This window comes from Martes martes (genome assembly GCF_963455335.1).
Source record: "Martes martes genome assembly, chromosome: 2".
Classification (NCBI taxonomy): domain Eukaryota; kingdom Metazoa; phylum Chordata; class Mammalia; order Carnivora; family Mustelidae; genus Martes; species Martes martes.
The window spans coordinates 172,570,237-172,583,700 of record NC_137889.1 but is presented as its reverse complement, the minus strand read 5'-3'; the positions used below and the strand labels follow the sequence as shown (position 1 = coordinate 172,583,700).

The 13,464-nt window shown below is 42.8% G+C and overlaps 1 protein-coding gene across 1 annotated transcript in view; it reads right to left on the bottom strand.

Annotated features, from left to right (window-relative positions):
* Positions 1-1,027, bottom strand: part of NSUN7 (NOP2/Sun RNA methyltransferase family member 7) — a gene marked incomplete at its 3' end in the record, with an annotated part of 63,934 nt that extends 62,907 nt beyond the window's left edge. The window contains exon 1 of the mRNA XM_080796913.1: positions 709-1,027. Within this exon, the coding sequence (XP_080653039.1) occupies positions 709-1,021 (313 nt within the window). The 5' untranslated portion in view covers positions 1,022-1,027. The remainder of the gene's footprint in view (positions 1-708) is intronic.
* Between the last annotated feature and the right edge of the window lie 12,437 nt (positions 1,028-13,464).

Sequence of the window (13,464 nt, the reverse complement as noted above, 5' to 3'; positions counted from 1 at the left end):
ATAAGTAAATAAAATCTTTAAGAAAAAAAAAAAAAAAGTTAACCACAACCGAGGGAGTCTGAAACATTGCATCTCAAACCCTGGAGGCAGATTTAGAAAGGGGCATTCTACAGAAGTTTGGAGGAATAAATATATCAGCTCCCAAAATTAAGGCTACTGGTTATGAATGGGATCTCCTTAATTGGGGCTGATTTAATTTTGATACCCATTTTGAATATATCGCACCCTTTCTTCTTACTCCATCTCTGTTCCTCTCCCCCACCGTCCTACTGGTTTTTATATTTGTGAAAGTTCATACACTAATATACAAGATGTAACACAGAAAATGCAAAGAGATAACCCAAGAACAGGGAACCTGTACTTGGATACTTCGGTGGATTCTTAACTCTTCGCGTTAGTGGAACTGTTTCCTTGATCAGTTTCATGACTGTGCATCCCATCTATCCAAGGCCAGGCACGGTGCTAGGCCCCGGCAGATCTGCAGTGAAGAAACAGTTCTGGCCTCAAAGAGCTTATTTTCCTGGAATTCTCCTCATTCCTTCACATCTGCAACTGACCCAAGATAGGCTTATGGGTAACAACCAAACCTGATGCGTGGGAGGGGGCGCGGGCGGGGGCAGGTGCGGGTGGGGGCGGGGGTGGTTTGCACTCCACAAATTCTCTCATTGTTTTCTTTCAGTGCTGATCTTTAAAGCTGGTCCTACTCACACTTCAGGGCACTGAAAGCCAGCTCATAGGACGACCGCTGAAAGGCTTCATCTTCTGACTCGGGCAAGGACCGCAAGGGTTCATTCCCATACTTTATTAAGACTTGCTCCGGGGACTTTTCGAATCGAATTCCCTGAAAAATGTTTGCGGCCAGAACGTAAACGGAGTCGGGATAGCCCGTTTTTTCGGGTAAGCCAGGAGAGCTTTTTTCGCTGGGCGAGGAGTCCGCTGACAGCGCCAGGGAAGCGAGGTGGGAGATACCCTCCGAAGTTTTTTCGCTCGAGAACTCCAGTTCGCTGGTGGCGTGGAGCATGTTTGCGCCTGGACCGTGGCCGGTAACTCCAGGCTGAACTACAGCTCAGATGTTCCAGGAAGTGGTTTTCCTCGTCCTTCGAGCATCGTCTCTGTGAAAAGAACAGGCTGCCTCGGTAAATCTCTCTTGATGCAGGACCCCCTTGGCGACCCACTTGGTTGAAGACTAAGAGGCGGCCTCTGCCGGCGGATGCGAGCGTCGCACACTTGGGGCCGAGAGGACCCCGCCAAACGTCCGCACTCAGAAGGGGAGGGGGCTGGGGAGGCGGGTGGGGACTCGTCTCCCAAGCGACCTCTTGCCCGAGGCCCGTTTGGGGGTAGCGCTCCCCACGAGCCGCGGCTGTGTCCCCACGGGCGCCCCTTACCCTAGAGGGCGGATGTTTCCCGGGGCTTCGGGGACGGCGACGCGGCAGCCGCTGTCCTGGGGGCCCCGGAGGCTGGCGTCTGAACAGTGCCCTCGGGAGCCCGGGGACGGCGGGGCGGCGGCGGCGGCGGCAGTCTGGTTCAAAGGCAGCCTCTCCCACCGGCCGGGTTTGCGGCGGTCGCGACCTCTGGCGCTCTCCGGCTCTGGTTCCCGAAAGCAGGGCGCGCCTCCCGGCCTCTCCGGGTCACGCACTGTGGCCCTCGGCGGACGCGGCGGCGGAGCGGGGTGGAGCGCGGCGCCGGTGGACCCGCGGCTCAGGCCCCGCAAGGGTCGGCCTCTCGCGCTCGGCTGGCCAGCCGGGACCCGGGTCTCCATGGCAACCGCGAGCGGGCCGGACGCCGCCCGAGGGCTGTTCCCGCGGGATTTGGCGCCTGCCGCCTCTCCCCCGGCGGGTGGCTCTTCCGTCCGGGTTCCGTGACTCCTGTTCCAGCCTATCCTCGAAACCGAAGACCCACCTCGCACAGTTGGACCGCTCGGTCCCCAGGGTCGTCGACCTCCCCGGAACCGCTAGTGGCCGCATCTCTCCCCACTCGCCCCGGGCGGTCCCCTGGAAAGCGAGAATTTTGTGTCGCGCCGACGGCACCCGCCTTGGCGCGTGTAGCGGGGAGCAGGCAATGTTACAGCGGATGGATGTAGAGAGCTACTGGGGGGGAGGGGGGAGAGACTACTTTATTTCCTTACTCTTTAGAACAGTGGATGTCACATTAGACGGACTTCCAGGGCAAGTTGGGTGAAGGTCTTTGCCAACTTAAGACCAAGCCCCTTCTTTCCAGGAATTGCCTGCAAAGAAAGACTTGGCTGAAATGGACCCAACGATCAAATTCGCCTCCCTCCATCCCCCAATTATAGCATGCAGCTGCGGACAGTATAAATCTCCCCAAAGGGTTTTACTATGGCTACTTAAATTTTTGAGTCCACCTGGTGAACTTCTCCTACTCAATCTCTGAAACTCAGTGTAAACATTGCCTTTATAAATCCTTCCTGATGCTTGTATTAGGATATAAATGTAGCCACTGTGACAGAGACGCAAAATAACCATTGGCTTCAACAGAGCAAGTTTATTTCTCACATAAAGTCCTGTTGGCACAGGGGCTCTCCTCCACAAAGTCATCAGGGACCCACACTCCTATTTTATGCTGCATATAAGAGTCTTTCCCGTGTCAACTTAGTCCGGGGCGGGGGCGGGGGTGGGGGTGGTGGTGCTTCTCAACAGGTCCATTGCCGGCCAGGGGTTGGGGGAATTAAGAGGAAAGGGAGGGCGTGCCCGTTCCTTTCAAGGACATAACCTGAAATGTACACACATCACCTGGCCAGAACTTAGTGGCATACCTAGCAGCAAAGAGGATTGGCATATGTGTCCCACTCGAAATCAAGGGAACTATTGCTATGGAAGAAGGGGAGAGAATGGATATTGGGGAACAATTACCAGTCTCAGCTACAAACCTCTGTCTCCCACCGCTTTATCCACTAATCCACTCACTTCCATTTTCCCTGGAATGTCAAGTGTTGCCTCTTCTATGCTCCCATAACATTCCATCCATAAGTTTAATACGAAATATTAAATTCTTACCATGTAGCTGGCACCAGGCTCAGCCCTAGAAGTAAACATGAATGTATGGAAATGATCAGGCACCTTACCCTCAAGAAATTAATGAGTAGATACATGTGTACTTCGGCACTTTTCAATTTTTATCATAAATATTTGTGAACGTACTGTATTCCCCCTTTTTCTGCCACCTTGCTATCATGTAGCCCATAAAACACACTCTCTTTAAAAGTTTTATCTCTTTTTATTTTTATTATATGTAATATCATTTTATTCCCAGATATTAGTAAAATATCACTGTCTTCCGCACACACACATTGCACAGAAGATTACAAATATGAGCATCCCTTAGGGATCATGATACATTTTATTATGCATCACACAGTACACAGCACAATCTGCGGAAAATGTGGGGCAATAGCTAGCTATAAACTTTAAAATACTATTGCCTTTCGAAATATAATTTGAGGAGCTTTTTATTTTTCCGTGACAGGTCAATGTAAGTGACAATTCACTGTATTGAAAATGAGATTTAATAGGAGCCTCTGTCCCCAAAGTAAAGCTTAAGCAAACAGTTGTGGGCGAGTGAATTCATGGTTACTATTTACTCTAATCATGTGTCTAATCCTCCTTACCTCTCACTTCTGGTTAATGGTCTCATTGTGGACTCAAATCTCAGGGAAGACAGTACAAAAGTCGCCATAGAGATAGGTGTGTGGATTCAACTGTTGTGAAAGCAAGGCACTAAAAAAATGTGGTCTTTGTTAAAGTCACTCTCTGTAATATGATCAGAACATTAAACCAGAGATAGGGTAGAAAATTAAAAGTTAGTTACCTGGAGCTTAAAAGAACCTAAAGGAATGATTTTCTTTCCCCAGGGAGGGTAGAGTATTTGAAATATTTGTAAATTAACATTCCTTGCATTTGACTCAGAGTAGCCACTGTATATTAGCAAAGTAGGTATTCAAAATACATATTCTCGTTGCTTCAAAAATCTGGACATATAAACTGAGTGCTCAGTTCCACTGAAGCTTGTTATAGAAATGTAAAAAGCATATGAAACAAGTTAAAATTTGTGTTTTTAAACACCAAGGCTCCATTTATAATTATTGCTATTTAGAAATAATAGTCTATTTTCTTTGCAAAAATTCTTTTCCTTATTCTTCTATATTTTATAAAGTTACCTAGTGTTCCATTGTGGACCTAAGCTATTTCTAACTAGGAACTTTGGGGCGTGAGGGCAGGTATCAGGAGCCCTCTATCTGAGGATCCTTAGGGATGCATGGGGAAGCTGCATCTTGAGACTGATGGTCAGGTGCTGAAATATTCCATCCCAGAGGAGAAGAGGGTGGTAGATGCCCAAGGAGGCAGGAAACTCACTCTAAGCTTGGTTAACATCATCCTCTGATGCTGGGTGACAGTTGGTGCAAAGGAATACTTTGCATATCACAGAGGGTAGCATTATTCAAGAGTCCTCTTGCCCAGGCTCTGTGGAACCTTGTCCCAAACCCACACGTGAAAAGGAAATGGTAAGATGATAATGCAAAGATCCTTTTGGGAAGATCAAAATGCAATTGTGGTTTCCTTAACAGAAGCCCATCAAAGATTAACCAAAAGAGCCATAACCACTTGCAGAGGAGGGAAACAAGAAGTCTTAATTTGGAAACAGCAGACAACTGGCCTGGAGCAAAGTCCTGAAGGGTGAAGCCAAGTGGAGAGGAACCAAAGTCCAGACCATAGCAGTTCATAAGCAGCATCTTTAGAAACAACATTCTGAAATTTAGAAGCCAAATATGACAAGAGCAACTAAGGAGGATTTTGAGTAACCTGAGATGCAACAGGGAAAGATGTTCAAGAGGTGTTTTTTTTTTTTTTTTAAAGATTTTATTTATTTATTTGACAGATCACAAGTAGGCAGAGAGGCGGGCAGGGGGCAGGGGTGGGGAAGCAAGCTCCCCGCTGAGCAGAGAGCCCGATGTGGGGTTCGATCCCAGGACCCTGGGATCATGACCCAAGCCGAAGGCAGAGGCCTCAACCCACTGAGCCACCCAGGCACCCCTCAAGAGGTTTAATATCCCCAGCCTTGACTGTCTTTTGTGGCCCAGGAGAAAGGAAGATACAATAGACAACCATTGTAACAGATTGAACCAACACAGTAGTTTCCCAGGGTTGGTCATTCAAGCACCACCTTTGTGGATTATTTTTCCATATACCACCATTTATACTATTTACTCAGTATTTTGTTTTAAATCAGGATCACAGTTTTACATATGTAGAAAACTGTAAGGCAAATCAGCACCGTTTGCCATATATGAAAATAACCACAACAAAAGCAAAATAACACCATTAAATTCTAGCTAGAAACAGTGTACCAAGGCTCCAGGCTTAATGTTGACTGCTCTCAGTTAAAAAAGGAAGATGAGGAATGTTAGAGAGATGTTAAACACCAGTACAAGAATTAGACTTTCTCCTTGTCAGAAGGATCAAAAGGGCCTTGGATAAAGTAGCTTTCTCATTATGTATTTGTTACTCAATACTAATTCAATATATCACGTCAAATCATCTCCCATACCTTTAATGGTGCTGGCTCTGCATTTAGGAAAACACTGTTAAGAGATTTGAATCCAAAAGTTAGAGAAAAAAAGCTTCCTCTGAAACAAGAGGGAGAAAATATAAGAAATTGAAAACTAGCAAGAAAGACATTAGAAGGATCTTGTGTCATCGCTTTTGGGCCTTTTGGCTAAGACCAAGTGTAGAAGGATCTTGTGTCACAGATGAACTCAGTCCACGTACATGCCACAGTGGCAGTGGAAACTTTGAAACTAGGTAGAATCAGAAGACCTGTTTTTTAGTCCCAATGTTGTCATGAATTACTTGCATAACCCCAGGCAAGTCTCTTTGTTTTTTATATGTGTTTCTTGATATGTTGAAGTCTATGATTTATTTACTAAGAAAAAAGTGAGTGGAGAAAAGACTGAGAAAGATTGGCGGCCAATAGGGGAAAGATATTTAAATATCTATTTTAACATTTATTACCAATGTCTACTTAAAATTTCTATTCAAAATTTTATTTTAGCAAAAGAAGGCAGAAATGGAAGAATAAAAGGACCAAGACATAAGACATATAGGGAAAAAAATAGAAAAATGGTAAATATAAATCCTACCTCATCTGCAATTGCATTAAATGTAAATGGATTAAATTACTCAACTAAAAAGCAGAGGTTAGAATGGATTTAAAAATCCAACTATAGTAGAATGGATTTAAAAATACAACTACATGCTGGCTGCAAGAGACATAATTTAGATTCAAAGATACAAATAGGTTGAAAATAAAAGGATGGGAAACTACAGCCACGCAAAAAACTAGAACCAAAAGACAGCTTGAGTGGCTACACTGTTATCAGGCAAAATAGACTTCAAGACAACAGTTGTTCTAGAAATCTTTGAACATCTTGGAAAATAAGTCTTAGACTTGAACACATCAAGATATTTTGGCATTGGTAAAGGGGTAGTAAAATTGTGGCAGGTCTAAAAATTCTGTTGAATGATTGATTTCATTGAGAGTTCTGGATGTGTGTTTTGGATCAAAACAAAACACATGCCTCAATGTTAGAATATCATAGAAAATCGGATTGCATCAAAGAGGTAAAGCTATGTTTTTTATGGAGATTCCTGACCTAATGCTCAGAATACATAATCTAATAGGCATGGATTTCCTTTGTGAAATGTCAGAGTCACCTTACACTGAAATTATACATATCGCTTTAGCATTTAAATGCTTAAGCAAACCAAAAAAAAATGCTTGAGCAAATATAAAAGAAACACATTAAAAACTAAATTATTATTTCCTTTTCGTGTTCTAAAGTTAAGGATCATGAAGAGTCATATGAAATGGTGAGAAAGGTTATTTTATGCTTTTATATAACTAAACAGAAACTTCCCATTCCCCCACAAAACTAACCTAATCACTCCAGACCAATCAGACACTCAAAACAACAAAAACTCTGAGACAATAAGGACTCCTCACTAGGTTTGAGTATATGTATTCTAAACTAGATTCAGGGAGCCATCTGCTGGTAAATTGATGAGTTGTCTCTGTGTGTTTTTTTTTTTTTTTAATGGATTTACAGTTAGTGTTGTTGGATAATATACAGGATGTTTAGTTAAATGTCTAGTTAAACAATTTTTTAAAAAGGATTTATTTATTTGTTTTAGAGAGAGATAGTGTTAGCTGGGGGAAGGGCAGAGGGAGAGGGAGAGAAAGACTCTCCAGCACACTCCTCACTGAGCACAGAGCCTGACACGGGGCTTGATCTCAGACCCTGAGATCATGATCTGATCTGAAATCAAGAGTCAGATACTTAACCAACTGAGCCACTCAGGTGCCCCCCAGCAAATAATTTTTAGCATAGTATGTCAGTACAATACTTGCTCCATATGCCAATGCTATTTTGTCCTAAAATTTCAATTACACTCTTTCAAGTGACTTAGAAAATGTTTTCTTGAAATTCAGATAGAATAATTATTTAGCAATATACTCATTGCTATAGTCACAGGTTCCAGCATGAACTGTTTCTCTTCCCTCTTCTTCTTCTTTTTTTCTTTTTTTTAAGATTTTATTTATTTATTTGTCAGAGAGAGAGAGCACAAGCAGGCAGAGTGGCAGGCAGAGGCAGAGAGGGAGAAGCAGTCTCCCTGCCCAGCAAAGAGCCTGATGCAGGACCTGAGCCGAAGGCAGATGCTTAACCAACTGAGCAACCCAAGCGTCCCTCTCTTCCCCTCTTCCATCTGTGTCCTTATCATTTTTTCCAGAGTGGACCCCAACATGAGGCTTGAACTCACAACCCTGAGATCAAGAACTGAGCTGAGACCAAGAGTCAGATGCTTAACTAACTGAGCCACCCAGGTGTCTCTCCTTCTCATTTTAAACTGAGTTCTTCTTCCTAGTTTCTTTCCTGCTGCTACATTCTCATATTTAAGGAATCTGAGTTACAACTAAGGAATGAAAAGCCAGATAATTCATTTTATTTTGGGTAGTACCTTTGTTGCAGATACTACTTATCTTTAAAAAAATTAAAGGGGTCTATCTGTATATTTTATTTTTGACCCTTAGAAATTTTAACTTGTGTTTTGAACTGGTGATTTACTTACCTGGTTTTACATTTGATACAAATTGCAGAAGAATATTCAGTGAAAAATTTCCCACACTAATCCTCCAATAACCTGAAAGTTTCTTCACGTACAGGCAACCAATCTACTCTATGTGATCTTCAGGCATCCTAAGGATATTATTCTGAAGTGAAAGCATACAATGGGGTCATCTCTCTAGGAAAAAAAAGTACCACAGATGACAATGAAAACCATTTCTTTCCTCATTAGTTGTGGTTTTTCATTGAATGGCTTCATTTTATTTCACCTATGGGGCAAATAATAGCAAAATGTATTCTCTTAAGTCTTGGTTACATCTGAATCATTGACTATAGTTGTAAAATCCAATTAATGAAAAACCTGCATTATAAAATATCACAAGATGGAGATGTTGCTCCATGAAAGTGACAGTTAAAGAGCATGAGGAAAAAAAAAAGTCTTTTGTCTCTTTTTAAACACCTTTATTTTCTTCTTTATCTTGCTCCCTGTCTTCTGTCATTCAAAATAGTGAGAAACATTCAAAGAGCCTGTGTTCAAATCCCTGATTCGTCTCTTTCTCTCTGTAATTCTGAATTAAATTAACCTCTAGAAGCCTTAAGATCATCTATAAATTCAGCCTTATGCTCTTGTTGTGAAGATTACATTAAATATCATATTCGAATTGGCAAAGCCCTGCAGCGAAAGCCACCAAGAGCACATCAGCAGTTGAACGAGTTGGATTTATCACTCATTGCAGTGCAGGAGAATGCACACCATGGGGAGAAGGGCCTCTCATTAGGAGGGTGTTAGGAAGGACCTATTATAGGATTGTGGCTGTGGTTGGGTGATTTGTGGTAGGCCCAAGGAAGCAGTGTTCACTCTGGACTGAGTGCTGTCAGAATGCAAGGACCATCCATGGTTGGGTATCTCACCATCTCTGTACAGTGGTTTCCCATTTTCCATATTTTCTCTTTGTGCAGTTTCATTACCTTTGGTCAACCAAAGTTCAGAAGCAGCTGATGCTCCTGATACATTGTTAGAAGGTTAAGAGTAGCCTACCGCTACGTCCATGGTGCCTATGCCACTCACCTCGCTTCTTCTCATCACGTAGGCATTTTATCATCTCACGTCATCACAAGATAGGTGAGTACAGTTCAGTAAGATATTTTGAAAGAGAGACCGCATTCAAATAACTTGTATTACAGTACATTTTAAAAATTGTTCTGTTTTATTATTGTTGTTGTTAATCTTTTACTGTGCCTAATTTATAAATTAAACTTTATCATAGGTTATGTTTGTATAGGGAAAAACATATTGAAAACAGAACCCTTTAGATCTAACTTTTTTTTTTTTTTGAATTTACCTTTTCATTTGAGAGAGGGAGCACAAGCTGGGGGAGTGGAAGAGGGAGAGGGAGAAGCAGGTTCCCTTCTGAGCAGGTAGTCTGATGCCATGTGGGATTCAATTCCAGGACCCTCAGATCATAACCTGAGCTGAAGGCAGTCACTTAACCGTCTGAGCCACCCAGGTGCCCCTCAGATCTAACTTTAAAGTTCATTTATCCGGGACCAAAAGAGAATTTGACCTAAGAATAATTTCCCCCCATTATGGAGGCAAGTCTTAGTTTTCTAAAGATTTTTTTTTTTTTTTAATTTGACAGAAAGAGAAAGCACAAGTAGGCAGAGAGGCGGGCGGGGGGGGGGGGGGGAGGGGGGTGCAGGGTGGGAGTGGGGGGAAAGCAGGCTCCCTGCTGAGCAGAGAGCCCGATGCCGATGCCAGGCTTGATCCCAGGACCCTGAGACCATGACCTGAGTTGAACGCAGAGGCTTAACCCACTGAGCCACCCAGGCACCCCCTTAGTATTCTAAAGAGTATGTGTAAATTCTCAGGTTTTCCACCCTGGCTGTTAGGAGCAGGGACTATCTCTGGCCTTCGGTGAGCTCCAAGAAGTGTTTACTTTTTCCTATAATCTTTTCAGGTGGTTCTTTCCCTGGCCTTGTGTAACTTCCTCACACAAGTTCACTGAGAGCACTCAGTTGAATATTAAAGGGGCCCGTCTGCGCATCTCCAGATTTGTCTCTCTGATCCTCTGCTCTGCTGGTACGTGCTGTTGACCTTGGCTCCCTTGGTCTTGCAATTCCATCTCCTCAACTCAGAGAGATGGCCGGGCTCCGCTTGCGCTCCCAGTTCCTGGAGTCCCGGAAATGTACTGTAGGCAGCAAGCTGGAGGCAACTCGAGTTTTATCTCACTTGCTTTCCATCTCAGAGATCACTGTCCTTGGTTGCCTAGTATCAGTATCTTGAACACTCCCGTTTCCTACATTTTGTGCATTTTTTTTAGTTGTTTCAGGTGGGAGAGTAAATCAGATCCTTGTGATTCCATATTGACTAGAAACAGAAGCTGTCTTAAAAAAAAGCATCATATATTAAATCATTAGGTTAGAGTGTCTTAAACAACAACAAACAAACAAATAAACACTAGGATAGTACTTGTCTTGGTTCAGGCTGCTGTAACAAATTATCATGGACTGGGTGGCTTACAAATTTCTATCTCACAGTCTGGAGGTTGGAAGTCCCAGATCAGGGTGCCCAGCATGGTCAGGCTCCTCTGAAAGCCCTCATCTGGGTCGCAGACTGCTTGCTAATTTCTTGCATAACAGTGAGCTAGCTCTCCGTCCTCGTCTTACACAGGCCCTGATTGCATTCCTGAGGACTCCTCCCTCATGACCCAGTCCTCTCCCCAAGGTCTCTCCTCCAAATATCATCACACTTTAGGGATTAGACCTCAACATATAATTTTTGGGGAGAGACAAACATTCAGTCCATAATAACCCCCAAAACAGATTTTATTACTTCATATAAAGAATGCCTTTCTATAGCCAGTTATACAAAAACGGAATAGCTTTCCCCTGAAAAGAAGTGTGTTCCCTGTCATGCAGATATAGACAGAGGTGATAAGCATTGTCTGAATAGTGTAGAAAATATGCAGGTATGGTCAACAGCTACAGCCTACAGGCCAAATCCCACCACCTGTTTTTTTTAAATAAAGTTGTATTGGCACACAGCCATACCCATTTTTTAATACACATTGTATATGTGTATCATCCTTTCCTGCTAAAATGGCATAAGGGAGCCATCGTGGTAGAGACTATGCCCTTCAAAGCCTAAAATTTCTTATCTTTCTCAGAAAAAATTTGCCAACCTTGGATTAAAGCATCAGATATGGCTGATGTGACCAAATGGCTTCTTTAATCCCTTTTCAACTTGTGATTCTATGAGTCCGTGAAGGCAGGGAACAAGTTTATTGCCTAATGCAGAATTTGCATCTTCCTCCATTACATATCTGTATTTACTTGAACATACTATTCTCCTCCCCATCTCACTTCCTTCAGTACAGTTGATCCTCCCCAAATATCCCTATGTTTGTCCTTCAGCTTTACGTCCCTCCACCATTTATATATTCCTTGCAATGTGGATTCATTCGTTCCCTTTCCCCTACTAGTTCTTCTACTTCTGCTTCTTTTTTTTGCCTCCTTACCTTCCCTTTTACTCTTTTCCCTTCCTCTTCCTTTCCTTCTTCTTTGTCCCCCTCCTCTTTCCCTTCTTCCTCCTTCTTCCTCTTCTCTTTTATTTGGTAATTATTAATCGAACACCATACCAGACAGTATTCTAGACACTGGGGCTATAGCGCTAACAAGATAATCTCTGCCGGGGGCACCTGGGTGGCTCAGGCATTAAGCATCTGCCTTTGGATTAGGTCATGATCCCCGGGTCCTGGGATCGAGCCCCGCATCAGGCTCCCTGCTCAGCCAGAAGCCTGCCTCTTCCTCTCCCACTCCCCCTGCTTGTGTCCTCTCTCTCACTGTGTCTCTCTCTGTCAAATAAATAAATAAAAATCTTAAAAAAAAAAAAGATAATCTCTGCCACAAAGCTTTCATTGGTACCCCAATCTGAAAAGCACACCCATAGTATGTTTTCAAGTAAAAAATAAATGACTGTCTCCAAAAAGTATTTCAGAGAATCCAAGGAAAGACATGCTCACCAACTTTCATGATGCCAGAAAACAGAAAACATGGAATGATCATTCCCTAGCAAGGCGGGCTTGCTTCCACAACCCTTGTCAACCTACTCTCAATCTTAAGCGCAAAAACCTTCTGATAATAAAACATTTTATTCATTTATTTTTAAAAAAGATTTTATTTATTTATTTGGCAGACAGAGATCACAAGTAGGTAGAGAGGCAGGCAGAGAGAGAGGAGGAAGCAGGCTCCCTGCCGAGCAGAGAGCCCGATGCAGGGTTCAATCCCCGGACCCTGAGATCATGACCTGAGCTGAAGGCAGAGGCTTTAACCCACTGAGCCACCCAGGCACCCCAACAAAACATCTTAAATTTCAACCATAATGACAGTGAGAAGAAAATTGGGCACCACTGTCCCCAAAGAACAATCTCAAGGTCACATGTGATTTTGTATATGTCCCAGGTCGAAATGTTCTCACCTGCAGTTGCTGAAAGAGGCTTTCTTTGGAGCATGAAAGGTACACTTACCGAAAGGGCCTTGACAACATGAAATAAATGGTATTTCAGGACCCACCAGTGCCCCACAGCCGATCTTCCACATTTTATTAAAAACTAAAAATAACTTATATTTCAATCTCTGTGTGAAATCTCCCCAACTCTAGTTTTTAATTAACTAAAAAAAAAAACAAAACAACAACCAAAAACCAGGAGAATGTACTTCAGGAGAATGTACTTTTTTTAAAAAAAATCATTGTCAATTTTTTTCCAACAGCTTGCATTAGTAGAGAATTAATATAAAATACGATTCTGGAAAATAAGCCATGCTAATTATAGAGAATCCGTAACTGTGATACATTTAACCCCAGTAATTTAACAGTGACTTCATCTCTAAAGTGAGTTTTGTGCTTTAGACTTCAAACTCCGGCTGACAGAAAAGTTCTCAGATGGGATGGCTGCAAAGCCCTCACGTTGTTTCAGACACAGGGACCTACTGTTTGCCAAACGTGCTTGATCTTTGCCTCTTTGTTCTGTTCTTGAATCCTGCTGCCGTCTGTTCCATTTCTCTGGGCATGCAGTTTACACTGCTGGTAAAATTCTTTCAAATTGAAATGTCTGTTCAGGAAAGGTATTCAGGAGGTCTGATGAATAGATACCTTGACATTACTCTGCTTCAGATAAACATTCCAATATCAACTGCTGAGTAAGGAAATGGTTCTAAGCTTGCTCATTATTTCTTTCTACTTGAACAGAACATCTTAAATTTAGCTATTTTTCTGAAAACATAAGATACTGTGTAAGGTTATCAAAAGTTCTCTTACCTACTGGAAA